General features: G+C 58.3%; 3 protein-coding genes across 5 annotated transcripts in view; 1 reads left to right on the forward strand and 2 right to left on the reverse strand.

The window, feature by feature from the left end:
* The window catches only part of Znf664 (zinc finger protein 664), a 33,511-nt gene extending 32,893 nt beyond the window's left edge, over positions 1-618 (reverse strand). Inside the window, exon 1 of the mRNA XM_063225370.1 lies at positions 453-618. The gene's annotated coding sequence lies outside the window, so the exon portion shown is untranslated. The remainder of the gene's footprint in view (positions 1-452) is intronic.
* Ccdc92 (coiled-coil domain containing 92) lies at positions 1-22,746 on the forward strand. Of its 2 annotated transcripts, XM_063225490.1 has the most exons (5): positions 345-412; positions 15,517-15,593; positions 20,428-20,574; positions 21,093-21,134; positions 21,648-22,746. In XM_063225490.1, exons 2-5 carry the CDS (start codon positions 15,527-15,529, stop codon positions 22,427-22,429), a joined length of 1,038 nt encoding a protein of 345 aa, XP_063081560.1. In that variant the 5' UTR covers positions 345-412; positions 15,517-15,526; the 3' UTR covers positions 22,430-22,746. The 2 variants fall into 2 exon arrangements, with proteins under 2 accessions (XP_063081561.1, XP_063081560.1); XM_063225491.1 differs by lacking the exon at positions 15,517-15,593 and having other exon boundaries at positions 1-412.
* A 286-nt stretch (positions 22,747-23,032) lies between these two features.
* Dnah10 (dynein axonemal heavy chain 10) overlaps positions 23,033-27,896 on the reverse strand; it is an 82,925-nt gene continuing 78,061 nt past the window's right edge. For both annotated transcript variants that reach the window (XM_023561996.2, XM_013144736.3), the window contains exons 70-78: positions 27,417-27,626; positions 27,194-27,289; positions 26,872-27,043; positions 26,340-26,471; positions 25,967-26,178; positions 25,720-25,887; positions 24,413-24,593; positions 23,582-23,727; positions 23,033-23,319 (exon numbers count right to left, since the gene is read on the reverse strand). In XM_023561996.2, coding sequence (XP_023417764.2) covers positions 23,173-23,319; positions 23,582-23,727; positions 24,413-24,593; positions 25,720-25,887; positions 25,967-26,178; positions 26,340-26,471; positions 26,872-27,043; positions 27,194-27,289; positions 27,417-27,626 — 1,464 coding nt within the window. In that variant the 3' untranslated portion in view covers positions 23,033-23,172. The remainder of the gene's footprint in view (positions 23,320-23,581; positions 23,728-24,412; positions 24,594-25,719; positions 25,888-25,966; positions 26,179-26,339; positions 26,472-26,871; positions 27,044-27,193; positions 27,290-27,416; positions 27,627-27,896) is intronic.

The following is a 27,896-nucleotide window of genomic DNA, read 5'->3' on the forward strand; positions in this document are numbered from 1 at the left end:
GCAGTGCGGCCGCACCTGAGCGGTGCGCCTGCGTCCTACCCGCCAGACCCTCCCCCGTACTGCGTCGTCGTCCCCGCCCCGCCACAACTGGGGACGGCGGGGCGTCGCCCCCTCCTCGCTGAGGGAGCATCGATCGGCTCCCCAGCCCCACCCCGCACGCACAGACCCGCCGCCGCGCCGGCGCCGCTCCCGCCCGGCCGGTCAGCGCCGCCAGGCCTCGCCGCCGGCTCCCAGCGTGCACCGCGGCGGGCGCTCGCAGGGAGCCGGCGAGATGCGCCGGGCGGGCGGCGCCCACTGACCTGGCTCGGCCCCCGCCCATGGGCCGCGGGCCCCCGCCGCCGCCCGCCCGCCGGGAGGACCGCGCCGAGCCGGGAGCCGCCTGAGGAGGGACCGGACGGCCGCCGCGCCGCAGGTGAGGCGGGGCCCGAGCGCGCGAGTCCAGCCCCGCTCACCTGGCGGCCCGGCGGGACCGGGTTCGCGTAGCCGCTGCCGAATGAGCTCTGCGCGCCCCGCCGGAGGAGGGGTCCTGCCTCGGGGTGCGGGCCGGGGGCCGCCAAGGGTGCCCTCCCCGAGACGGTCCCGGGGACTAGTGGAGGGAGGGGCGCCGGCCGGGGCGCGGCGCTGGGGGAGGCGAGGCCGCGGGCGGGACGCGGGGGAGGGGGAGCCGCATTGCAGGTGCGGAAGCCGGGCCTGGCCGCCGGGCCGGGGCGCTGCGGGAGGAGGCGGCGCCGTCCGGGTCCGCGGCGCTTGCCACCTGCTGCCCGCCACCCTGCCACCTTGCGGGCGAGGGACCTCCCGATGAGCCGCACAGCCCTGCCACTCGAGAGCCCTCCGCGTAAGTCCTCTGTCTCCGTACTGCCCCTTTCCGAAGCGGGGACGTGGGCTCGAGTTTTATTCCCCTCGTTAACACTTGCCTGGTGATTCCCGAAACGGAGCGTAAGGCACAGATGCGCAGAGCTCCAGGTTTGGCTGCGGAGCTGCCGTCCCTCTCCAGTGAGTTACTCTAGTTTCTCTAACTTGCGTTTTCCTGCTGATCTGGTTTGTTTAATTTCAAGCATCGATATACTGACAAATACGATCGAGTCCACTAATGAAAAGTAGAGGGGACCTCAGAGAATATACAGCGTGCTCTGGAATTTACCTTGGCAGTTGTCAGTTTTATAACAAAATACCAATTCCCAGGCTGTAATACTAGATTGCGCATTTCCAGAAATCTGTAAGAGAGTTAAGGCTGGAGTCGCCGTTCAAAAACTGTTAAGTTTAAAATTGCAGGAGCATTGTTAGTTTACTAAATGATTTTTTTGGGAGGCACAGTCAGGGGTTTCCCTGCATTTTCCCGTCATTGAATTGTAAAGGAAAAGAAGCTCTTCAGGTGACTTTTATCTCCAAAAATGTTCAGAATATTTGTGCATTTCTTGTGACTAACTGCTCACTCAGGTGGCTGAATGTTTCAAATACGTTTGGAGAAGGCTTCAAGTCTGGTGATTTTTTTTTTGTGTAGATCTGTACTCCTATATATATTACTGAAGTACCTTAAAATAGGTTTTATTGCTTCCAACATGTTATACTTAGTAAGTGTAGTTTAGATGGATGTGCAGTTTAAAGCACAAGATAATTATTTGTGTCATGGACCTTTACTGTAACAATTAAATGTGTCAGTCTAACAAATAGGCTTTCAGGCATTAGATCATTTTATTGTAGAATTTTTTAAGAAGTAAATGAGGGGCTGGGGATTTAGCTCAGCGGCATAAGCGCCTGCCTGGCAAGCATGAGGTCATGAGTTCGATCCCTGGTACCAAAAAAAAAAAAAAAAAAATAGAAGTAAATGAATCCTTTTACTCTCAGAGATCATTCGCTTTGGGGAGAGGTTCTTAACTCTTTCCTGTATTGTAAGTCAGAAAATTGATTTTAACATCAGTACCTAGCTGAGCTACATTAGCAGCAGTCACGATGTTACAGAGTTGATCCTGATGCTTTTAAGAAATCGTTATAAAGCATTTTCTTGTATTTCTGGCAAAATACTTAGATCTTTTTCCTTCTGTCTAGAACAAGGTCAGCTATAACAAGATCCTGATGCACAGTGGGCCCACGGTTATTAATGGAGATTATTTGTATCTATCGATTTCCATTCCTTGGAGAGCAGTGGCAGGCGTCTTCATGCACCTCAGCCTCTGAGGCTGCAGGCAGAGGAGAAGAGGTCAGGGCCAGCTTGGTGACACCACTGTTCCCATCACCAGCTTTTACGTTGCATCTTGCAGAAAGCTTTGGACAGGAAAGTGAATGTATCCTAATGGTCTTCAAATATTCAAAAGTGTGATAGGCAGCAAATTGATTTTATTAGAGCAATTCCCAAGTACAGAAGTAGAGACATAATGCTTAGAGGAAGATAGACTTTCCAACGGCACAAATGCAGGAGTTGTCAGGATTAGAACTTCTGCAGTGGAAAGAAGGGGCTGCTCCTTCCTGGGAGGGCGGAGTCTTGATGGGCTGGTCCCTCGATTAGCTGGAATGCTCCTGGGAGGTATCACGGGTGTCACAGGGCAGCTTCTAAGGGTACCGGTGGCAGTGAGGTTGGATGGTGGTTCCATTCAGGGACTCTGCATTTCGTTTCTTGTTGTATGATTCTTTATTTCTCATGCCGGGTCCCACAGTTGTGGGCATAGCGACCTCCCTAAACACTTGGTGAAAAAGCCTCAGAAGGTTTGTACCTGGTCTTCTGCCTGCTGAGAGAGATGCTCTGACCTCACCTTGCCTTGGTGTGGGGCCTTCTGGATAATAACGTGCTTACAGTCAATGTGTTGTCTTAAAGGGTGTTTTTAAAACTAAGTGTTTTTGTGTTTTTTTTCCTTTGGTTTTTTTGTTCTACAGTGAACATTTAATCAACAGGAAAATCTTTTTCTGGGGAGGCAAGTAGAGGGGTAGGTTTTGTTTTGTTTTGAAAAAAGATCTTTTTCAAAATGAAATGGTGTTGGTCTTTTGAGTCAGCAAGTTATGTAGGCGCATGAGAACAGTTTTTAAGACACCGATTAAAAGAACGATTTCTGTGCTGGCTCTGCAGTTTAGTTTCTGTTTATTTCATTACTCAAACATGACTCAAGTGTCATAGCAAGAAGAGTCCAGTCATCTCCACCTACAGTAAATAGCATTGAATTTTTTCAGCATGCCAGCAGCCAGAAATAAAACAAAGCTGAGATAGGATCACAGTGAACCGAAAAGATTAGGTGAATGGGAGCTTTGTGTTTGAAGAAGAAAAAGATGCATACTCTTCGTGCTTGATCACTGTTGGGAAGGGTGAATTTAGCAGCTTCGGGAGTAACAAAGACTAGGGCATCGTCACAGGTCCGTCCCAGTGCGCGTATTAAGTGGGTCAGCAGGGTGAGGACTCGGCAGAGCAGCTTCCTGTGATCATGCATCAGAATCCCCCTACTGGGGGAGGATTCTACCTACAGCCAGGACTGAAGTAGAGTAGACAGTGACAAGGCCAGGGAAGTAGATACTGCTGCCTGGCCTCTCCAGTCTAGGAGGAAGTTAGGGGGAAAAGTCCGTATTACTATACACGTGTACTTAATTATATTTGTTTGTTTTTGTTTTGAGACAGGGTCTTGCTGTGCAGCTCAGGATGACCTTGAACTCACCATGTAGGTTGAATTCACAGCGATCCTCCTGCCTCAGTCTCCCAAGTGCTGGGTTCACAGGCATGCAACCACCATACCAGGCTTCAAACACTTTAATAGTTCCTCTCTTTTGTCTGCTAAAGCAGATTTTTTTCCCCATGCTTTTGTGCCTCCCATCAACTGAATTTAGGTATAATAAGTGATCCCAAAGTTTGTCTGCACAAGAATACATAATTTATAAAGAATGCATGAAGGGAAGAGAGACAAAATCAAGCTGTTCTGGCCTACCAGAAACTAAAATAAGAAAATGTTAGGAAGTATGTATTCCTTCAGGGAAAAAAAACCCACTGATGCTATTTTAAATATTATTACCAGGACAACAAACGATCAAGTAAGGCAGCCGGCAGCCGGAGCTCAGCCTTCTGAGAGGTCAAAGGTCACATTTCAAAGCCTTTAGCCAGTCTCTGAAGGTGTCACACCGTTACCAGAGACTGCTTTGTTCACGAGGGCACTGGGGTAGCGTGTCTCTGTGGGCATCTCCACCTGAGAGTGATCTTTCCTGATGCTCCTCACTTCCTGCTTTACCAGAAATCACTTTAGAGAGGGAGACAGCCGCTCCCCGCAGCTGTGGGGGAGGAGAGGCTGCGCTTTCGCCTTGATGCTGAAAGGCCTTGTTCTGGCGGAGTCCTCAGCACTGAGCAGCAAAATGCCCTTGGTCAGCACCAAAGGAAAGAAGTGGCTTCACGAGAAGAGCCAGGGGCAGGGTGGTGGCTGCTTGAGGCACAGTACTTGGGAGTCTCCTGGGCAGTGGCTGGAATATTAAATTTAGATCTGTATGAGATGCATTGTCCCCTGCCCTTCAGATCCCTTCCCGAGCTATGTGAGTCCTCTGCCGTTGTGTGACGCACAGTGGGCGTGTGTACAAGGCCCTCTTTGAAGTCCGTTTTCCTAGGTAACTGGCTCAGACTTGACGGCTTCCTATAAATTATAATAGCTTGCATTATTGCAGTACTGTCTGTCCCAAAGCTGCAAGTGCTCCCTAGAAACGGGTGGCCTTTCGCTCCAAAAAGGACGCAGAGGCTGCACAGAAGTCCTGGTTTCCCGAGAGCAAGCTGTCTCTGTCACGCAGTGTCCTGGGACTCCAGTTTCCAGCAGCTCTTAGCCTGATTTCTCAAATGAAATAGTGACAGGCCATGTCCTGAATGTGGAAAGAGGCTTTGAGGCTGCGCCTCTCCAGCCGTCACCTGTGCAAGGCACCAGGGTCACCCCTCCCTCCGTGACCCCTGAGGGCAGATCAACTTTTTACAGATACTTAAGTATTTGCTCCATGAGAACCAAAGTGCTTTAGTTTTATGCACCCAAAGACGAGAACATAGCAGAGGTTACTAGGTGTCTCCTGTCTCCAAGAAAGGCCATTCTCAGATTACAAGTCACTTTTCTGTTTGCTCAAATCCCAGTGACCAGGCCACAGAGTCCAGTGATGAGAGCAGCAGCTCCAACCATTAGAGCTCTGCACACCAGCTTGCCCTGTCACTGTCAGGAGGGAGAGGAACCCTTTGGGTGGGAAACACAGGGTACACAGCCCTTCTTGCCTCTGCACAGGGTGACAGGTTTCAAGTGGTAAACCGTTGTCCACCAGGAAAGTAATCAGGTGAGTTCCAATGGAAGGAGTTTTATCAGTCTGCTGTGGCTGTGGTGTCACCCCCAGTGTGGGGAGGACCCAGGCCAGACACTGTGGATTAAGTGTTTCCAGGAGAGGCAGTAAGCTGGAACAGTAGCCAGGAGCTGGGCCTCCTTATGGCCAGTCAGGAGCTGTCCAGAGGCACTAAGGCGTCTCCCCCACAGGTGCAGAATGGGACTCTCGGCATCTGGACACCCACTGACTATCTAGAGCATCAGATTGAGTTTTGCCCCTTCACAGGCTATCGTCAGACCAGAGTGACTTTCCAAGTGGCCTCAGGTGCCACCGAGAGCTGCCTGTGCAGGTGTCGGATGGAAAGCCAGCCCTGTGCCTTAGCCTTAGAGAAAGACTGAGCTCCTACAGAAGTTAGGCAGTGTCTTGTGGAGAAGGTGTCTCCCGTGGAAGGAACTGGGAGTTCCTTGTAGGAAGGCTGTGGCCGGCTCTGCACCCAGCGATGAGCACGTTGGCCTCCTGCCTGTGCTCTGCTGGACTGCCACACAGATATGTCTTCTACACCAGTGTGGGACCATCGCAGGAGTAACCAGAAGTCTCCCAGCCTGCTTGGCTCAGGAGTGACAGTTGCGGTGAAAGCTGCAGGCCCTGGTTGGTTCAAACACTCCCGAGTACCTACTGCAGGCAGGTATTGCAGCCACTTGCATTTGTGCAGGACCCTGGCCAGGTTATTTCTCCCCACCTCGAGGAACTGGGTGAGACGGGGGGTACCGATGAAGGGAGGCTTCCCTGCTTAATTCACAACCTCATATGCTGAATCCAGCAAAAGAGATTTTAGAAGTCGTCTTGGCAGCCATGCACCAGCATTTGCGCGTAAAATTACTCCTGTTCACATGAAGACCACTTTTCCTCCTTGAGTAAAACTCATTCACATATATTTACAGACATGCCCCACCCCGTCGATAAGCTGCTCTCTGTGTCTTAATGGTGTCTTCCTGCAGTGCAAGCCAGGCTGGGAGGCTGAGTCACACCCTGCCGTCTCGCCGCCCTGAAAAGCTGAGGTCACGCCACCTGTCTGACTGTCCCTGACATCTCACCTTGTGTGCTATGCATGAGACACGGTGAGATGCAAAGTTCGGCCTTTGGTGCTACAAAGGGGCTGTCACCCTGGCTGCAGACTCTGACAGTCTTCAGAGGTCGTTAGCACGCGGGGCCTGATGTGGGACAAGGACCCTCCAGGACGGACCCACCATGAGGGGCTGGCTGGCCCGAGAAGGATGTCCTGGCCACAGAGAGCTTTGAGTGCAGTCAGCAGAGGAAATAGATCTCCACAGCTCCCCAGCAACAGACTGCGGGTCCCCCCAAGAGCAAGGAGCCACCAGTCACCACACAGTGTCCCTGGTCAAGAGAGTCCCAGGAAGTCCAAGGGGGAGAAGCAGAGCCCTGTGTCAGGAAGGGCAGCGCACTCTGTCCTCTGGCCAGGCGGCCAGCTGGAGACCAGTTTCCTTTCCCGGGAGCTGCTAGTGTGTTCTCCTCAGTTCCTTGTTCATCTTTTCCGGATGCACGCATACACCCACACACATCATCACCCTGTGGCCTCTTTCGATGGCAGTGTGTTATGTAGACATTTGAATCTGTAGTTTTTAAACAGTATCAAATGTCAGGTATTCCTAAATACCATCTTCATCTGGGCTTAGAAGCAAGTGCTTAGGGGGCTGGGGATTTAGCTCAGCGGCATAAGCGTCTGCCTTGCAAGCAGGCTATTGTGAGTTCGATCCCCGGTACCGATAAAAATGAAAAAGACAAAAAAAAAGAAGCAAGTGCTCAGAAAGACCCAGCACAGGGTCCATGGAATTGGCAGGTGTCGGGGTTTCTGTTGCACTTTAATTTTACAAGCTTTTATATAAATATGTATTGTTCACTAAGCACTAGAGTATCCCGGCAGTTCACAAGGGATTAGGGAATCAGAAAATGTTTCCCTCGGTGCTGACGCAGCTGCTGACGGGGAACAGCCCCAGGAAGCCCAGCTGAGGACAGGGCTCTCGGCTGCAGGCGGCTGGAGCAGGCGGTATGCACCAAGCGGCTCACAGCAACTGAGTCAGACACCTCACAGTCCCTCAGCATGCCGCTGCGCCGGCTGTGTGTCCTTGCTGGGATTTAGTGCGCTGAGCTGGTGGCACAGGGCTCATCTCCTTGACCTGTAAGGCAGGAACAGGCGCTAAGGAAGGCGCCTCTAACCCCCCATGTGAGCAGAGCTGGCTGTCCTGGCATCAGCACCCGGGTGCTGCCCTTCCCTCCCTCGGGCACTGGCTGGCACTTTCAGTTCCTCCGTCCGGGGTGGGTTCTCACTGCCCTCCGTGGTGCCTGGCACCGGGATGCCCAGGGAACCCACTTTCTTTATGGAGATGCGGACTGTGAGACTGTTGTCCCCCCAGAAGGAGCCCCGAATTCACACGGCATCTGAGAGCATTTGCCTGCCGAGTACATGGCATCCTCCCGTGTCACGTCTGTTCTTAGAACACAAGGTTGTTTCTTTTCTAAGGAGCTTTTCAGCTTGTACCTGTGTCTAAATATTACCTGTGAGCCAGATTTTATAACCTGCCCAGTTGTTTTTGCTTTGGAAGAGCTTCAACAGGTAGGAATGATTTTAAGACTTACTCGCTTACCACTAATTTAACTTCTCCGTTATATTTGTGCCAGTTAACAAAGTATAAATTAGGACTTTCTGTAAACAGTTTCCTGGAAACTGTGGGGCCTGTACTTTGATTTCTCTCAGCCTGAAAAGCTTTACTTAAAGTGCTACTGCATGTAAAATATAGGCATTAGACATAGCTTTAGGAAACCCTTTTCAGTCCTTGTAAACTTAGGTAACCAGTGACAGCAGTAGAAACTGCATTTGAGAAAAGTAGGCTTTACACCGTGCTTCGTGGCACCAGGTGCCTGTCCAGAGTAGTGCTCCCCGGGAACTGCGCAGGGTCATTTTAGCAGGTCCTCAACAAACTCCCGCCCCTATGCCCACAGGGCCAGGGTCCTCGTCTGGAGTTCTGGGTTCTGCCCACTCCTGTGCGTGTCTCCAGTCGTATAAGTGCCGACACGGGAAAACAGACCCATCAGTAGGAAGGGAGAGTTCTGTCCTCGGTGATTTGGAGGTTAATTCTTCCTCCCCTGCTGCCGCGTCAGTCTCCAGGAAGACTGCTGCCCACACGCGTCGGCCTAACAGGGCTTCAGGGTGCAGGGAGACCCGGCCTAGCAGTCTGTCCCGAGTTACTAGCCCCGAAGTAGGGAGGAAGCCGTGCTTTCGGGCCTTGTTCCTCCAGCAGGCCCCGAGCATCCCGGGGGAGCAGAGGCCAAAGGAGGAAGAGGCCAAGCACAGCTGGCCTTCAAGTGGGCATCCACTGCTGGGCTGAGGCTGTGCCTCACCCTGGAGGCTGTCCAGCAGCATCGCTGGCCTCCCCTCGGTGGGGCCCGTAGCACGCGCCTCCTCCAGCTGTGCCAAGCCAGCAGGGCTCCAATGGTTGCCGCATGTCCCCAAGGGGCGCAGTCAACTCCAGTGGGAGCCACAGCTGCAGGCTGCAGCTGGATGAGACTAAATGGGGCACCTCAGGAGGATGGGCTTCTCCCCGCTCTTCTTCAGCTCTGACGGCTTGCACATCTCTAGTCAGAAAACCTACGTGTGACCCCGTCCAGGCTTTAGATTCAGACAAACAACCGGCCTTGCTCCAGCCAGGAGCAAAGGCTGAACAGATTGTCCGAACCCAGTGGTTACAGCTTCCGGAGATGTGTTCCAAGCAGGTGGTCAGACCGCGGAGGCCCCAGCCTTCCTGCACCCCGCCGCTGCCCACTATCTGGCCACTCATGCCACATGTCCTGATACCAGCTGTTGATTTAGATAGATGAAGAGGGCTGGGAATGTAGCTCCGTGGCACAGGGCCTGGCAGGCGAGAGGTCATGAGTTTGAGTCCCAGTACCAATAAATGAATAAAGACTATATTAGAGAAAGAGTCAGCTGGCATCTACATTTGTCCGCGCTCCTGCATGAAGAGAGAAATCCCAGCACCCTCCTCCAACAGGCTGGGAAACCTTTAAAATTTCAGGACCTTCAAGCTAGGGCTGTCAGGTTAAATCACCCTATGAAGACCATAAATTATCAAGGGAGGCCACCAAGTAAGAAAGCAAACTTTTAGAAATTAAGTTACATTTCAAAGGCCTCCAGAGCACCCTGTAAAGCCCGAGCGTCTTAGGGTAGCACCACAGAGCAGGGCTGGGCTTTCACCCACACACCCACGGGCATCGGGAGAAAACGGGAGTCCGCCCACAGACCCGGCGTCCTAACCTGCAGTAGTGTCTGCTCGCCCACAGCTTCAGGAGAGAAGAGGCACCTTCTCTTTCTCTGAGATGTTTTCTCATGAGCAGTACCCTGAAAACTAAGCCCTGGGATTGCATGAGCACTGAGTGCCCTGCCACCGAAAACCCTGGACGGACACTTACAACCCGAGTATGCCGACAGGACCGGAGGGAATGGCTGCAGGCTTCGGGCGAGCGGCCTTCTGCCTCGGTGGGTGGCCCCCCCTCCCACACAGGGCCCACCCTGTGTGCAGCGTGAGGCGCCCAGCTCTGCGGCCCGAGTGCCCTGGGCCAGCCCCACCCTCCTCTGGCCAGCTGCGGGCTGGAGGAGCTGTCTTAAGCCTCCCTCGAAGCCTGCTTGCTGGTGGGGAGACAGGAGTGGCGCTCTCTGCCCTTAGAACGTCACCAGTGCAGCGCGTGGCACTGGGAGCAGCCAGGTGACTGGTTGTACTTTTCCCTAGAGCCTGGGGAGCTGTGGCCACTGTGCCTCCTGTCCTCGGTGTCTAGCTCTGTCCCTACCAGACTGAATCCCCCACCTGTGACTTCTCAGTTGTGTACAAACCCAACTTCTCCCGTCTCCCGCGCCGCACCGTGCTCACTTCCTGAGAGCTCCCAGCGTGCACTTCAGTCTGCCCTGTGTATCTTTCTGACCCGAGTGTCCACTGCCTTCGAGAATGCTTCCACATTGCGTGGCTCATGCTGTCTTCCTTCCAAAAGCTCGTCCATGTTTGCCTGGCCACAAGGGCCTCCTCCTGTCCAGACCCTGCGGCCCGCATCCTCGTCCCGCCTCTCTGCCGTGAGACAGTGTGGGCAGTACCCAGCACACACTTACGGCATGGGAACATTGTGAAAATTGAGACCCAGCCCATGCCCTCTGGGGATGCGCCCAGCCAGTGTTGGTGACAGCGGGTGACTGAGAGCTGTGTTGCCATCCTGGAGCATGTGCCCTGCCGTCCCCTTTCCCTGGCTGGTGTACTTGCGTGTGTACCTCCTAAGGACTTGATGATCAATTGTTTCCTCCACACCTCAGTGGCCCAGTCTCTGTCTGCATGCGATTGGAAGCCTAGGGCTGAGAACACAGTGGGCCCCTGGGAGGCACCCGCCGCTGCTGGCCTTCAGCCTGGGACCCGTGGCGAGAAGGAGGCTCCGCTGCCCTGCTCATGGCAGTGGCCTTGTAACCATCAAGAGATTGGTTTTAAAAAGCCACACTGGTGTTAGGCTGCCAGCGATCACCGTCAGCTCATGGCGACAGTAAATGGTCCTCAGCTTTAGATTTCATGGTACAGTAGGCTTTGAGTATGTGAACAGCTCTAAAGTGAAGGTAAGGGGCGTCCTTTTGAGTGGAATAAAGCCATCATCAAAGCGCTGCCTGGGGTCCAGCCTCTGACCACCACGGACACATGCACAGGCACGCACGTGGATGGGCCAGCGTGGGCTCGCCCGTGGCAGTGGGCCGCAGCTAACCAGGAGCTGCATGGTGCAGACCCCACAGGAACTCCGGGATGAGCCATATTTGCTTCCACAGAAAGGAAATGAGCTTTCAGGTGGCTGATAAGTTTGGTCTTTGTATTGAGCGCTTTCTCACCACCCTCAGTGACCGGCGGCCATGTAAACCAGTACTGGCCTTCGCCTTCTGCCTGTGCCCCTCAGAACCTGTTCCTCTCCCCTCCCTGGTGGAAAATGCCCTTCGGAGTTGGGGTGGGCAGGTGTGCCCGAGGTTGGGTGAGGTCGCCGCCAGCTTTCAGGTGCCCAGAGCCCTTTCTCAGAGGGCACGCTCAGGTTACTGGAGGCATTCATTACTCTAAGTGCTGGGGAAATAACAGGGCACAGGACAGACAAACCCTTGTTCTCCTAGAATTGGCACACTAGTTAGGTAAGGAGGACAAATGACCTCATTTTAGACAGTGGTAAATGATGTGGGGATGTAAGATAGCACAGTGTGATTGATAGTAACGGCCCTTGGAATATAGCTGTGACGCAGTTCCAGCCGTGCAGAGTGAGACCTGCCCCTTGGGAGCTGCAGTGGCGCATCCATGGGAAAGTGCTCAGCCCCTCCCCGTGCTGCAGTCCCAAGCAGGTAGATGGGCTCACCGGAGACTGCCTAGCATGCATGAGCCAGAGCAAGCCGGAAGCCAAACCGAGGCTTGGGGGGGGGGTATACCCCGTACTGTAGCTAAGCAGGGACCGCCGGTCTCCCCGACCAGAACCCGTGGGGAGCTCCTCCCCTCAGGAAGAGGTTGTTGTCAGGAGTTTGAGATTGAGTGTTTAAGGTCCATGCTGTTCCTGCTGGCAGCATAGCCCTGTTTAGCATCTCTTCGCCCTTTAGAAAGGAGAACTCCATAGCACCTTGTGTGCCCCCAAGAAAGCACCTATCCAAGCTCTCTGCCTCAGTTTCCCCTGCAGAGGTGAGCAGATAACAAGCACAGCCTTTGGCATTGCCTGGGGACTGGCACCAGCAGCACGGGCACAGAGAGCACCAGGTGAGCAGTGCCACAGCAGCACGGCGGCCCCGCCCCATGTCCAGGCGTGGGCCGTGGGTTCTAGAATGCGCAGAACACCCAGAATTGAGCAATCTCTGGGTGAGCAAGCAGCTCGACCTCACTGTCCCAAGTGCCACGAATTGGGAATCGGGAAGGACAGGCCAGGAGGACCGGCTCAGGAACCAGCTTTGGAGTCAGTTCTCTACTGCGTAAACGGATTGGTAAATGTGGCCCAGTTCTTTCAAAAAGCAGGGAGAGCTGAACCTTCCTACACAGGTGTTTTGGGAACTGGGTCATTCTGAGCCTGGGAGCCTCACGCAGACGGAGAGAGTCATCATTGCTGTTTTATTCGTGTCTTTCAGCTTTTGTGATTAAACACACAGTTTTGTGGCAAATGGGCCACTTGCCCTCAGCCCAGAGGCCATGTGCAGGTGGAGCGCTGGTCACACTCAGCTTTTCATGGCGGTGAGCGCTTTGCCCAGGCGGCAGGCATCTCGGGTGTGTGCACAGCAGCTGCTGCACCTGGATGGATACCGATTACTCCTGAGCACTGGTTCTCCCCAGACCAGCCAGGAACGTGGATGTGGCTTCCACACGTGACCCGAGATGACCACCCTGAATCTTGGAGGAAAAGCCAACTGACCGGTGGCATACCCAGAGCTGGATGGACCAAGAACTTGTTCAATCCGGGGAGCTTGAAGTCCAGATGGAAAAATCTGCACACTTTGACCTCAGATGGCTCCCACAGCATCGCTGCCCTGGTGCTTATTACTAAAAGTACCTGAGAAGCGGGTTGGGGGCTGGAAGCCTGTGCCACAGCCAAGCATTATCATCGGCCTCTGGGGATGCCAGAGGTCAGACAGGAAGAGGAGGAGGAGGAGGCGGCTGTGCGCACAGATAGAGAGAGTGACAGGGAAACTGGTGACCTTTGATATGATAAGGGGCCCTCGGACAGTTCTCCCCCCTGGAAGGCAGCGCCCAGCTCCCTTCCCTCCTCCATGGTGTCCTCCTGCAGGCTTAGCAGGCCATGCCTGGTTTACGTGAAATGGCCGGAAGACGGTAGCAAAGGGCCGCCTAAGCTGTCCTGCATGGCACCTCCGCCTCCCCCGCTGGGGTCTGGACAGCCCTTCCTGCTGGACGTGTGTGGTGGGGTTTTCTTCACCTCTGGAGCTCGATGCACAAGTACTGGGGACTCGGAATCTCAGGGCACGGGAGTTCCCTGACCTAACAAAGAGCGGCTGTGAGCAGGGCCACCCGGAGTCAGTCTGCGAGGTCACGGGCCAGCGGGCCTCGGTCACTCTCCACAGCACGGAAGTGCATGGGGAGGAAACTGGCAAAGAACTGAGTCACCATGTGGGGGCTGTCAGCCACCAAATGGGCAGTGGACGGGTCACACAGCCTGCAGCGGCCATGCTGAAGCATCCTCAAGGAGCCCCCGGAAAGGAAGAGCCAGGGGCACATGCCCTCTAGGGTAAATGGTGAAAAAGAACGTGCCTTTCCTTGTCTAACGAAACCACTGACTGTTTGTTCTGTCTAAGAGAGTACGGCCTAACGGCTTAACGTACAGTGTAGACACTTAGCGCATGGAGCCATCCACTTCCCATCCTGGAATGTGTGGAGCTTCAGTTAACGAATTCTCTCCTGCCTTTAAAACTCAGCTGTAGCTGGGCACACCTGCAAAGCAGCCCGAAGAGCCCCCTGGATAAGTCAGATGCACGGCGTGTGTGGGGCGAGCCACCAGGTTTTTAAAGCGAGTGGGCACATCTGGGGCTGGGAACTGCGATTTAGGTTGTGATCACCAAGCACTGAGATTTGCGAAGTAATTTGTCAGTGTGAAAAGCAGTTTGGCACTTGGGGTTACTGTAACTTTCCAGCCAGTAGACAAAATCTGCAGTGCTGCGGAGACAGAGACCCCAGTGAGACACGACCTGCATATTTTCCCTTCCATTAAAGGAAAGTATCACAGGCAGAACTATTTGTATGGTAACTTGCGAGATTTGTGCTCTGCATTACAAGCCCAGTATTGTCCTGGCAAATGACCAGCGTATCAGAGGCTCCTGGTGGCCTTTCCACACAGTCGCACACATCCTCAGCTGCAGCCTAGGAGCCAGCGCTGCTGCAAGCTCAGAACGAGCTGCCCAGACTGGGCGGGGCGGGAGGAGGGTGCAGGAGAATGGCAGGGCTGGGCAGAGCCGCCACAGCTGCCCCCTCCCAGATGCCTCCTCACTCAGGTCGCCTGGAAAGTGAACGTGCTGGGTGGACTGTCCGGGCAGCGTGCCCAGGCCTGGACATCAGCCCTGCAGGTTCTGAGGTCAGGATGCAGGCTGTGGGCGCAGTGCTCCCGCCCCTGGGCAGGGCACCCTGTCACAGTAGCACATTTTCCCTGAGGCCCAAGCCCCCCACCATGGGCACTGGTGAGGGAGGGAGCTCCGGCCTACACCCATCTTGGCGTCCACAGCCACCTCGGGGCAGCCTGCGTGATGGGTTTGCCTTCTGCACCAGAGGTCTGCACGCGGGCCCAACCCTGAGCGCTGAGCAGATGACTCACGTGGTTTTCAATGGCAGCCAATGGGAACCCTGAAAGGAGGCTGCCTGGCAGCGCAGCCTAACAGGCTCATCAGCAGGTCCCCCCAGACCGCAGGCCTCCTGGCAGGCTCGGGCCGGGACTCCCTAGTCAGATCGGGTACAGCCGGGTGTGATGGCAGGCTGCGTGTCGTTGCAGCAGGAAGCGGCCATCAGTGTCGCAGGAATGTTGACGGGCGTGTGCCGGAGGGTGTCAGGGACTCAGTGGTGCGGGGCCGCCACTGCCGCCGCCTGGAGGCTGGGTGGTCCTCGCTCATTCTCCTGGCTCCTGGCAAACTGGTCGGCGCCCTGGCCGTGGGAGACCACATGTCACCACGTCGTTCCCGGGTGTTCAGCCATCTTTTCAGGGGGAGTTATGCCATGGTTTCTTCTGCCACACAGTGTGGGGTTATGACAGGAGTAGGAAGTGAGCATCACTCATAACCCACATGTAGAGAGATGCGGTCTTTACCTGTCGGTGTGTGTCTTCTAGGCTGTGTCCTCATGTGCACATATGCACACACGTGTGTAACATGCACAGCTTTTAACACACTTTCATTGAGCCTACCACGGCCGGGCTTCCCTTGGATAAACGCGGTTGTCCACTGCTTTACTGTCGTGTGGGTTAATGTGCCTGCCAAACCCACCTCCTACTGACAGACAGACCTGCAGGTTACTTCTGTGGGGAGCGTGGTGTGAAAAGTAAGGTCAGTGTGGGGCTTGTTCTGTCCGTTCCTCCGGAGCTGTCCTCCATTCACTTTTATAAGTCCTTTTTAAATTTTTTATTTAATTTTTTGGTACCGGCCATCAAACTCCGGACCTGGTGCTTGCCAGGGGGGCCCCGTGTGCTGAGCTGTGTCCTGGCCCCTCCGTTCCCTTCTAGACACTGTAAGATGCCGCCACCTGGCCAGAGAAGAGGGTGCCCCCCGGAGCCTCGCCTCCCCAGGTTCCTGCCTCTGGGTGAGTGTCCCCTGGGTTTGGTCACCACGAGCGTGCAGCAGGGCGTGTTCGTAGGCACCTCTTCTCCGTGGCATCGGCCTGGAGCTAGCGAGCAAAGGGCGCTGCCCTCGGAGCTGGGGCTGCACGGTGGCCAGGGCCCGGGCTGAGATCCGGCTCCCACACCCAGTGTGAGCTGGACTGGTCGGCCGTGAGAGCACAGGCCCAAGGACACACACACGTGTGTGCACACGCGCCCTGATGCTCACAGTGGTCTGTACAGGAGAGCTTGCTTTTGCCTCTGGGAGGAAAGGTCGCACCTCCCCTCTCTATGTGTGCGTCCACATCACAGTGGCGGTCACTCTTACCGAAACAGCTCCGGAGTCGTCTAGTGCGTGCCTGTCCTTGAAATGACGTCTCTTTTCTCACAGCCCTCGCTGTTGAGAGTCTCAAGTCACTTCCTAGTTACATTTCTCCATGGGCACCAGGAGGAACAGGAGCCGCCTGCGGGTTCCGACAGTGCAGGCTGGCAGGAGGTCAGAACAGCACCTGGGGCCTCTGCACACGTGGACGCTCCCTGCCACAAGCAGGTGTCTGGGGTTCGGGGGGGGGGGGAACTGCTCAGCCCCTGGCCGACGATCTTCCCCGGGTCAGAGGAAGAAGTAGGCTTTCCTGTCCTCAGGACCCCCTGGCCCGCTGGCCGTCTCCGTGTGCCTCCCGGAGTGGCTGCTCCCCAGGGGAGCCCCGGCCACAGCTGGCCGGAGGTGCTTCTGTCCTTGTGTGTCTTTCTCTCCAGAGGCAGTGGTTTCTTTGCCAGCTCCTTTCCCTACTGAGACGGTGTTCAGGAAGTGAGTGAGGCCGGGCAGCCCCTGGGCCACAGAGGCGCTGGGCAGCACTAGTGATGCACCTGCCGCACACCAGGCGCGGGCCGGTGGGGTTTAGGGCTTCACACAGCCCTGTCCATGACTGCGCCAGGACCCCAGCCCGGAGCAGAGCCCCCTCCGCCAAGTTCACCCGCTCTGCTTTCTTCTGTTCATTGTGTTAAAAGACTGTCGGGCCTCTGCTGATCATTGATCTTTGGAGACAGGGCCCCACTGTGTAAACCCCACTGGCCTTGAACTTGACAGTCGGCCTGCTGCCTCAGGCTTCGGGGCTGGAGGACAGGTGTGCACCCTGACCCAGCTGGGCCTCGGTGTCTCCCTCCTGAGACGGTCGTGGAGAGCTGACACGCAGCTTCTTCCGGCCTCTGCTCCTGGCCCCACGTGTCACTTGGGCACCACTCCCTGGGGGCGTCTCCCTTCCTGCACATTTCATCAGTGGCCACCTCTGGCCTCTCAACGGCTTCCTTTTTAGACAGGGTCTTGCTGTGCAGTTCAGGCTGGCCTGCACCAGCTGTGTATAACCCAGGCTGCCTTCAAGCACCTGGCAGTCCTCCTGCCTCAGCCTCCCAACTGCTGGGATTCCAGGCAGCTAACTGGTGCCATACCCAGCAGCATCCATTTTTCTTGATGGCAGTGCTCAAGCTGTAGGACACTGGAGCAGTACAGAAACTTCCCCCTCAAAAAGCGTGAATCGGCCCGAGCCCCAGCGCAGAGAAGCTGCAGCAGGAGGGCCAGGGACCCTGGGGACGGGACAGGGCACTGCAGAAGCCGGGCTCCAGCACACCCATCACTGCCCAGGGAGAGAGCCGAGCAAGTGGGCCATGACTTATTAATGGCTGCAGCCTAAAATAGCTCGTTAGAGCGCACTCGCCACATCCACCTGGAGCCTGGGGTGCTGTTCTCAGAGTCTGCAGTTATCCCCTTATTTCCACGCCAGCTTTGTGTTCACGAAAACCTGGGCCTGCTGTGGAGAGTCCAGGAAGGGAGGATGCGCCACGGCTAAGTGGCCAGTCGCTTTCCCACCCAAAGCACGCGGTCTCTTTCAGTCTGAGAAGGGTGGCTGCTTTAAAATGCCATGTGGCTGCGGAGAAATCCTGGGGTGAGGCGGTGCCCTGATCGGTGCTGCTGCCGCAGCGCTCTGTGGGTAACGTGGGTAGTAGCAGCTCTCGGCCGCTGTGGAGCAGGGTGAGGTCACCAAGCACCTGCTGAAGTGCGGCTGAGATGTGAGGGAAGGACAGGGCCCGTCGGCCCCACAGCAGGAACACAGTGCACGTGCACAGGGTCTGTGCTGGACAGGGCGGGGGTGCAGGGCGAGGACACGGGTGCTGAGGAGCGCAGAGCTGACAGAGAGCCGGGGTGAAGCTCGGCACCCAGTGGTGACTGGGGCCTCTGTGCCGGGGCTGTCCTCCCGTGACCACGTGTGCACATGCACAGGTGCTGGAGGAGGGGACATTCTGAAAAGGGGGAGGACGCGCATGGCCTAGGCTGCTCCTGCCTGGCTCTAGAAAGGTTTCTGGCTGCACATGGTCCAATCGAGTGCCCCTTTCCACCCAGGGGCACCGTCCTGGCCTGGCCCTGGACAGGCACCTGCTAGGATCCCAGGCCAGGACATTCCGGGCTGCGGGGCTTGCTCCTCCTCCCGGGCTGGCCTGCTCTGCGCAGGTGCTCAAGACCCCCAGCCCCACCTTCACCCCGAGGCCCTGCTGGCTGGAAGGGGTGGCTGCAGGGCCTGGGCGCGCTCCTGGTAGGCTCCCAGTTCCACACAGCAGGGCTGTTCCAGGGCCGCCCAGAGCCTGGCCTTGCGCTTGGCCGGAGAGCACAGTCCTGTCTGGGCCGAGAGGCACGAGGTTCCTTCCCTGAGCAGTGCAGGGTGTGGACTGCCTGCTCAGGGGGCCGAGCAGGTGTGCTCGGTAAGGGCAGGCTGCTCCCCGAGTGGCGTTGCCGGGCCTGCGATCTGCGTGTGTGCCCTGGGCGGTGCCTGGTGAGACCTGTGATCGCAGGTGCTCCAGCCTGGTGGGCACAGGTGACAGGCAGGGCAGACCGTGAGGTGGGGTGGGCCCTTCGTTTTGGGGCCCCCACTAGAGGGGAGTCCTGGCTGGCGGGGCTGGAGGCCGCCTTCGGGAGGAGAGGCTTCCTGCAGGACGTGGGGTAGGACGCCTGTTCAGGTCTCTTCAAAGTGCAGAGCCCTAGATTGAGACATTTATTTAACGCCTGCTGAGTTCCCCTTGGGGAAGAAGACCCCAGCATGCATGAGGCCCCGGGTTCCAGTGATACCGGCTCCGTGAGGCAGAACACGCGTCCACGGCTCCCTTTCCAGCCACAGTACACTGGGAAGTGAGGCCACAGGGCCACGTGCAGTCCACTCACTCCAGAGCCTGTCACTGGCCCTGAACAGCTGAGGACATGAAGACCAGTGTCCACTGCATGCTGCCCTAGCACAGCACAAACTGCTGAATTGCTGCTGGTGACATGGGAGGCCAGTGATGCGGACAGCCGAGGCCTCAACTCAGAGAGGGTGGCGCTCTGCAGGGCGCACTTGGGACCATTGCCCTCCGCCGCTGGCATTGGCCAGCCAGGGTGCAGTGGCCACATTGCCCATCTGAGAAGGGCGACTCTCAGCAGCACCCTTCCTGTACCCCTTCTCGTCTCTGGCTCCTCGAGCATTGCCAACACTGAATCGGGCCTCGAGGACCTGCTCGCGCCTCCTCCACTTTCCGCACCCCAGCAGTGTGTCTGTGGCCTCATGGGGTGCACCCTGGCCCCGCGGGCTTTTGTGTATGGAGGCTTACAGCCATCCCAGCGACAGCACAGAGCCAAACCTCAGGATTAAAGCCACGAACGTTGCCACCACCTGAGCACAGGAAGGCTCAGCTCCCCCGTCCAGCTGACCAGCTCGGAAAGCGCCACTCTTCTTCTCAGTCCCATGGGCATCCTTGTCCACATAGTTGAACCCCGTTCTGCACCACCGGCTGGCCGAGATTGACATCTTACAGGTGTCTGGTGACCCACTCTCTCTGAGCGAGGCAAGCCGGGAGATAGCTGAGTAGAAACCCAGCTCCTGGGCACTGAGCTTCACCGTCGATGCCCGCCTCCTGTGTGCCTGGTGCCTGCGGTCAGTGTGGGCTGGCGGAGGACTCCAGCAGGCCACCCCCCTCCAGGAGCTGTGGACAGGCCATGGGTTCCTGGGGAAAGGCAGATCGGCCAAGAGGGTCCTAGGAGTGGCAGAGCAGGCATCCTGGGCAGCCTGGAGGCCTTGAGGCAGAGAGCAGGACCCGACGGGCACTGGAAGGAGCCACCGTGCAGGGGCAGGGCTGTGACCGCACTGCTCTCAGAGCTGCAGGATCTCTGGTGGTTTTGCATAAAAATCCCGATGGCTGCTGTGTGGGAATGGAAGGCAGGCATCAAGACAGGACAGGCAGCCATGGTCAGTGTGGGGAGGCTGCATGGGCAGGACCAGGCTCACATAAGTGGATATGAAGACAGGATCCAAGGGGAACCAGCGTTATGCCCGTGCCGGGCTGGGGTTCGGGTAAGAACAGGGCTTGTCCAGGACCAACCCTGGCCCAGCACAGCTGTCATCCCCACCCTGCTGAGCTCCTCTTGCCTCTGGCCAGCCAGGTGCCAGCCTGGGGAGCTGGGCACCAGGTTCTCTATGTGGGCTCAGTCAGTGTTTGGGGGCCTCAGTGGACTTGGGACGTACCTCCCCACTGAGTTACGTGGCATGTGGACTGGGTGGGCTTGGAAGCCGGGTCCTGGGTTTGAATCCTTGCTCCGCGCACACCACTGTTACCGCCTCCATAATGCTTCCTCCCCGGGAGCACAAGGCAACCTGGGCCCTAGTACCAGCTGCACCAGCACCTGTGCCAGGGCTGGTGCCTGGGAGCCCACAGAGGCCTCCGTTGCCCACCTTGGGCCCTGCCTCCTGCCCCTCCCCAGCCCTGTGACCAGGGACGGTGAGCAGGGTCTGCTTCCCGCAGGTCACCTGGATGTCAGCATGGCCACCACGAACCTGGAGAACCAGCTGCACAGTGCACAGAAGAACCTGCTGTTCCTGCAGCGGGAGCACGCCAGCACGCTCAGGGGGCTGCATGCTGAGATCAGGCGGCTGCAGCAGCACTGCACAGGTGCGGGCGGGCGGGCAAGTGGGTGGGCACACCTGTCAGCCCAGCACCTAGAGAGGCCGAGGCAGGAAGGTGAACGTGACCTAGTGGCTTAGCAAGGTCTGGTCTCAAAATTAAAAAAAGGACTGGAGATGTCACCCAGTGCAGAGCCCTGAATGTAGTCCCTGCTACCACACACACACACACACACACACAAAACCCGGGAGCTGAGCCCACTCCCCATGGTGCCACTTGTGCCACCCCATCCTCACCTGAGCCCGCTAGCACCTCCCTCACCCACACCGCAGAACACTGAGAGCCACAGGGCCTTTGCTCGGGAAGCTGGGACATGAGGTTGAAGCCGAGTGGCTCCAGTGCAGCCTGTGTGACAGCCACTCAGGCCCACCCACCTTACGTGCTGCTGCCCTTCTGGCCAGGCTCATCCCAGGCTACGGACCCCGGGCCCCATCCTGCGAGCTCCAGGCTGAGGAGGGGTTTGAAGTGCACCGTGCTGGCATTGATGTGTGAAATTTCCTTTTTAGATTTAACATACGAGCTGACACTCAAGAGCTGTGAACAGCCAGGTAAGACCCTCTTCCTGAGAGCTGATAGGGACCCGGCTCTCCCGAGAGGCGTGGGGCTTCCCTCCTCATCCCCAGCCACACTCCTGGGGCTTTCTAGCAGAGGAGGAGATGGGGGGGGCGGTCTGGGGACTGGTGACTGAGTTTCCCTTTCAGGGGCACATTTTAGGGTGTCTGCTATACACTCGCCTGGGTTTTCTGGTTATTCTGCAGTTAACAGGCCTCCCTTCCGCAGTCAGGACCTGATGTGGGGCCTTACACATCTCAGAGCCTGGGGTGCAGAGTGGGCTCTCAGTCCTGCTGGGGTCACTGATCTGCTTCCTCTGGGTCTCAGGGAAGCCCAAGGAAGGAACCCAGCCCCGGCCCCAGGGCCTCTTCCTGGCGACCTGGAGCCCACTAGTTACCCTTTCAGCGGGTCGCGGTTGGGCCACTGCCCCCGGGTTCTAGGGGGCCACGTGGGCGCTCCTTCCCGGCACCCCTAACCGCGCGCCCGCCCGCCCGCTCGCCCGCCTGCAGGGGACGCGGCCTCCCGGAGCGCCGAGCTGCAGCGGCGCTGCGAAGAGCTGGAGGCCCAGCTGCGCGCCAAGGAGGGCGAGAACGGCGAGCTGCTGCGCGAGCTGGAGCAGAAGAACGCGGTGATCGCCGTGCTGGAGAACACGGTGCGCGAGCGCGAGCGCAAGTACCTGGAGGAGCTCAAGGTGAAGAGCCACCGGCTGAGCCTGCTGTCGGGCGAGCTGGAGCAGCGCGCCGGCACAGTGGCCTACCTCACGGCGCAGCTGCACGCCGCCAAGAAGAAGCTGCTGGGCGCCGGCGGGCCCGCGGACGCCAGCCCGGCCGGGGGGCCCGCGCTGGCCAGCTACAAGCCGGCGCCGCCCAAGGACAAGCTGCCCGAGACGCCGCGCCGCCGCATGAAGAAGAGCCTGTCAGCCCCGCTGCACCCCGAGTTCGAGGAGGTCTACAGGTTCGGGGCCGAGAGCCGCAAGCTGCTGCTGCGCGAGCCCGTGGACGCCATGCCCGATCCCACCCCGTTCCTGCTGGCCCGCGAGGCGGCTGAGGTCCAGCTGGTCAAGGAGCGGCCGCTTGTCATCCCACCCATCGCCTCGGACCGCGCGGGGGCTTCGGGTGGCCAGCTCAGCCCTGCGCGCGAAAAGCCACACCGCGCACACGTGGGCGTGGCGCACCGCATCCGCCACGCCAGCCCGCCACAGGGGCCGCCCGAGGTGGAGACGCTGCTGGTGGACCAGGTGAACGCAGGCAAGGTGGCCCGGAAGCACTCAGGGGCGGACAGAACTGTGTGACGCGCACCGCAGCTGTCCACGCACTGTGACCCGCGGAGCCTCGCCCACGCCGTCCCGTGCATGCCGAGCTGTGTTCTCGCCCGCCCGCCGCTCCTTGCCCCGCTGCAAACACGCATCTGCCACCACCGCCACCGCGCTGACCTCCTGCGTGTCCGTCCATCGCAGCTCTCGGGGCGGGTGGCCCCCCAGCACTGTCTGCCTGCCCGCGCCTCACGGATCGAAGAAAGACAGCGCCTAAGCCTGAACGTGTCTTCATAGCTTTTTGTTAGGTTCATCCAAATGTTCAAGATCCCAACAAACTTTATTTTCTAAACCTGCCTCCGGCTCTGTGTCCTTCATTCACCCCGGGGAGGGGGGCGGTGGGGAGGGACGGGGGACAGCAGCCCAGCCGTCCAGGGCCCGCACCCCAGCCCCGGCTGGCCGCGGGGGAGCGCTTCGGAGACCGCGGCCGCCCCTGCCACCCACCCGCCTCGGCCTCCTGAGTGGACTCCTGCGCCAAGGGCTCTGCGGGCACAGCCTGGCCCGGGCACCCTGCATCGGCAGTACTCCCTGGTCAAATGCGCCCTGGACACCCCAGCAAAGGAAAGCACAACACACCCTAAATTTTTAACACAAAATCCTTTAAAAAGTAGTTCAAGAGCCACTACTAGGACTCAGAGGCGGCTTCCCCAGACAGGGAGGTCCTCGCCAAGCTGGGCTCCCTCAGTGCCCCAGCCCTGCGCCCGACCCACACTGTCCCTTGCTCAGTCGGAATTCAGGGTGAGGCACACGCCCTGGAGCACCCAGTGGGAAATGTGCTTGGTGGTGAAGAGGTCCGCCTCGAAGACCAAGCCGACCCCCATGGCGTTCCTGCGCAGGGAGGTGGTGTAGACGGGTGTCCGGAAGGTGTTCTGCGGGGACAGATGGGGAGGGGGGCATCGGAGACCACGCGGCAGTCTCTGCCGGGCACATGCCTACCTGATCACCGTGCGCCCAGCCAAGGCAAGGCCCAGGGGGCCTGCCGTCCACACCGCAGGTCACCACTGTGGCTCCACCATCCCTGGGTCTCCATGCAGGCTCCCACCCCAGGGCTGAGTGCCCCACTAAGAAGGCGGGAATACACCCCACTGCCCCCAGGCTGGGGAATGCTCCCGGCCAGGAAGCCGGCCTCACCTGCAGCTTCAGGCGGTGGGCTTCGATGGGGATGATCTTCAGGATGGGCAGGTCCACCACCAGGACCTTGGGCTTGCTCTTGACCAGACAGCCTGCTTCAATGTCCCAGTCAGCGCCTTCCAGGTACAGTCCAGAGACAAAGCACCCTGGAAAGGCAGGAGAGGCCGGGCAGATGCATACCCAGAACAGGTGCCGGAACCCAGCCTGGGCTCCCCCCACTCCCCGCAGGCCGGCTGTCCCCACAGAGCCCTCCACCCTGGAGCCCAGCACTTGGGCTTCAAACACAAGGTCACCCGAGGGCCAGAGTCCAGGAGCAGGTGGCAAGGCCTTGAGTTCCCACAGAGGGGCCACAGGTGCCCAGAGTGCATGGCAGCCGGACACCGGCCAGCGCGAGGGACCCCGTTGGGCTGCTGCATCTCCACACCCTCACCCCAAACACCCTCCCCTTAAGCTGCCACAGGCTCCCTCCTAAACCTCCTGGTTAAGTGGCCTCTGACTGAGGCTGCAGGAGCCAGTGTCCTAGAGACCTGAAGTCATGAAGTCATCAGTGTCACCAATAAGGCTGGTCCATGCCGCAGGCCACCCTGTGTCCTAAGGGGACCCCTGGTGGCCCACGTCCCACAAACCAGCAGAGTGACATGGTCCGGGTCCCTTGACCTCAACCCCAGGTCTCTGGGGAAGGCAGGGCGGCGTGCAGACAGGTGTTGGCTGTGGTCCAGCTTCTCCCCAGGAAGTGGCCCATCCTGGTCACTCTACGCTGGTCCCTTTAGGCTGGGGATGGCTCTGGAGAGGGACCCAAGACAGGTAGGAGTCCCGAAGGGCTGGCGGTACCTTGTCCCGCCCGCTCGTTGACTTCATCTGCGTCTTGGAACTTGGTCACCTGCGTGAACAAGGTGGACCGGTCCAGCGGCCAGCCGTTCCTCCGGCAGGTGGCCTGCACCAGCGCAGTGAGGTAGGATTCCGGGATGTGCAGCCCCGAGAGCCACATGACGCTGGGCTCGCCCTCAGTGACCTGCATGGACGGCAAGGGCAGACCTCATCCTGGGGCCAAGACAATGGCCTGGCCAGCACCAGCCTCTGGGGGGAGCAAGCTGCACCCCAAATCCAGGCAGAGGGGAGATTTAAAGAGAAAACCACAGCAGCACAATCTCCAGCCAGCAGTTTCCTCATCTTACTCCCGGAGGAAGCACAAGGCCCTCGGGCCACAAAAGAAAAGACTGGCACATTCGATTACATAAAAAACAAGAGCTTTTCTGTGGATAAAACACTGTGAGCAGAGGCAACAGTCAGGACCAGCCGGGTGACTCGGGGGCACCTCAGAGCACGTGCTCATCCCCTCCGAGGTGCTGGTCACAAACTGCATTGGTCACCAACCGAATCAAACTCGGTGGGCAGCTTCGATGGTAACTGACGGGGAGATGCAATTCGGTTCGCGTCCAATTTGGTTTCTGGCCAGAATTGTGGAAAGAACTTAGTGCATGAACTGAGGTTCCACTGTACGTGTGACATCACAGCCATAGTGATGATGTCTGCAGCCCAGAAAGCACTTAAAAAACAAAAAACATTAGAGGCAGGGCGTCTAGCTCAGCGGCACAAGCATCTGCCTGTCAAGCGCAAGGTTGTGAGTTCAGTCCCCAGTACCACGGGAAAAAAGGAGAAAGATGGCACTGTCAATAAACTGGAAGCCAAGATATAAATAGGCACCAGAAAAAAGAAACACGAAACGTCTGCAAGGTGCAAAGCACACTCAGCTCCCGCACAGCTGAAAAAGTACAGAAGGTCAGAGACCCATCAGAGACCAAAGATCTGAGACAGGAAGAGCGTGTGTTGGCAGGTCCTGCCCAGGTGTCCTGGTCTCCCAGGACGGGACTGTGCACACACCCAGCACTGCACCTTACCCGAGGGACACCCTGGGCACACCCCGGCCACACCCACGGACTGCAGAGAGCACAGTGAGCACCTGGGCGTCCCCCCTAAGAGAAAGGCTGTGATCTCTAGGGAATGACCTGAGCCCTTGTTCGAGATCACCCCTAGACTGGAGCGTACACGGTGTGCCGAGAAGTCCCCCCAGAGAGGACGCGGACGGAGACCCAGGGGCTGGCAGAACCCTGGACGCCTCTCGAACCCCCATCACTCACCCACTGCGTGTACTGGCTGAACCGCCGCAGGAAATAGACCATCCAGTTGCCCAGGGACTTCAGGGTGTCCGGGGCCAGCTTTCTCCAGATGTTAGGGATCAGCCCAAGGAAGAGAGACCTGGCCACGTCGTCCAGCTCGCTGCTCATGCCGACCTCCCCAGCCAAGGCCTAGTCGCAGGACCAGAGCCATCAGCCGCCCGAGCCGTGCGGACCCAGCGCAGACAGTTGGGCCCGGCCCTGTGCTCACCCGCTGCAGCTCGGCCAGCGACCTGCCCATGCGCACCACCAGCTTGTTGAAGCGAGCCAGCTCCTGCAGCAGCACCACGGAGGTGGGCGAGAGGCCCAGGCCCAGGTGCTTCCGGACCTGGTCCAAGTCAAAGACCTTGGGCATCTTGTTTTCTATGTCCTTGGCCACCTGGCTGATGTAATCGTCACGGCTGATGCCGCTGCTGGATTCCCCTAGAACCGGAAAATGTGGAGGAGAAACGAGGCTGGGCGGGGCAGGAGGGGGCGCCCCGCAAAGCCACCGGCCCTGCGGGAGCAGGTAGGCCGGCGCCCAGAGCCAGCAGCAGCACCTGCACCCACCCTCCCCCACGGCTCGCGTCCTCCACGTGGCTCACCGGTCTGGGGCTGCAGCTCCAGCAGGTGGTTCCACATGTCCCGGGCCGCCTGTGTGTAGTACCCGATCTCGGCGTTGGGGTGGAGGCCGAACACCTCTGGCGTGTTGGCCAGCGGTAGGGCCTCGATGGCTTCTGAGCCACAGGGAACAAACAGGTTGCCCCACAGCTGCCCTGGGCTCCTGAGGCCCACAGCCCCCAAGGCCTAATTTCCCAGTCCTACCCCAGAATTATCTCCACTCCTGAGTAGGTGGACCGCTTTTAACTAAATTCTACCCCGCCACACCCAGCCCGACCCAGCCCAAAACGCCTATAGCTGGGCTGCGCCCTGCGGTGGCTGCTGTGCCCTTCCAGCCGGAGCCTGGCAGCTGAGCATCCCTCTGGAATGGGGACTGGAAATAACACCCAGCCCTGAGGCTAAGAATGGGCCAGACAGACCCTGCTAGACCAGCCAGGGCCCTCCCCACCCCAAGAGAGGGCTGAGAAGCCAGGGACCCCAGGAGACGAGGTGGAAGGTCCGGTCTCCTGTTCTCACCCACAAATTTGTCCTTGACGTCCCCGGGGGGGATCCTGTAGTCCACCTCCCTGTTCCGGAAGAAGTGGAAGGGCTGGAAGGTGTCGAAGAGGAAGTCCCCCAGGTACTCGTCCATGTAGGTGGTCAGGACACGGCGGTCAAAGCTGTCGATCGCGCGTCCTCCGTACATGACCTGCGGTCCAGCAGGTGAGGGCAGTGGGGACCTGGGAGCTCACGAGCACCGGGGTGCGTGGCCCAAGGCCCGCCCAGGTGACACTACGGCCAGCCATCAGGTCAACGTCAGGGCCAGGGTGCCACAGGCTCGGCACCAGGCCACGCTTACCTCTCCGATCAGGTACTTGAGGCTGCCCCAGGGGATCCGGGGGTCGCGTTGCTGGAAAGCTTTCGTTAGGTACGTGTTCAGGATCTCCATGCAGACCTTAAAGGAGAGGAGCAGAAGAGGCTAGGACGGACCAGCCCAGCCCTTCCCAGGGGGCTTAGTGAGCAGAAGCTGGGGGCGGGGATGCACCCCTGTGACTCTGGGAGGCCGAGGCAGGAGGAGGCACCTGGAAGTCGGACTCATTGAAGTCGTAGTAGACGTTCCAGCCGACCTTGCCGAACTTCCTCCGCTCCTGCACCACGGCGTGGAAGAAGGCCAGCACATAGACCAGGGGCTTGAAGGCGGGGTGCGGGCACTGTTCCAGCATCTCGTGGGAGATCTTGAAGTAGGTGGCGCGCATGTTCAGCTTGAGCCCGTTGGGCGGCTCGGTGACCACCTGCAGGGGTGAGAGGCAGAGCTCTGGCTCGGCCAGGCACGGGGCCAGGCTGGCGGGTGAGGAAGCCGCAGCTCTTGGGGCATCCTGCTCCCTGGCAGCCAGGCTCCGGCCCAGGGCCAGGCAGACGGATCTGGGGTCCTGGGAGGTGCTCCAACGTCCCTGTAAACCCCAGGCCCTGGGCTGTCAAGAAAGTCCCTGATTTTCCCTCTGCACCGGCCCAGACAAAAGGAGGCCGCAAAACCTCTCCAAAATGTTTCCTGAGAATAGACC

The sequence above is a fragment of the Cavia porcellus genome, unplaced genomic scaffold (genome assembly GCF_034190915.1).
Source record: "Cavia porcellus strain 051 isolate PalLab524CR breed Dunkin Hartley unplaced genomic scaffold, mCavPor4.1 scaffold_16, whole genome shotgun sequence".
NCBI lineage: Eukaryota > Metazoa > Chordata > Mammalia > Rodentia > Caviidae > Cavia > Cavia porcellus.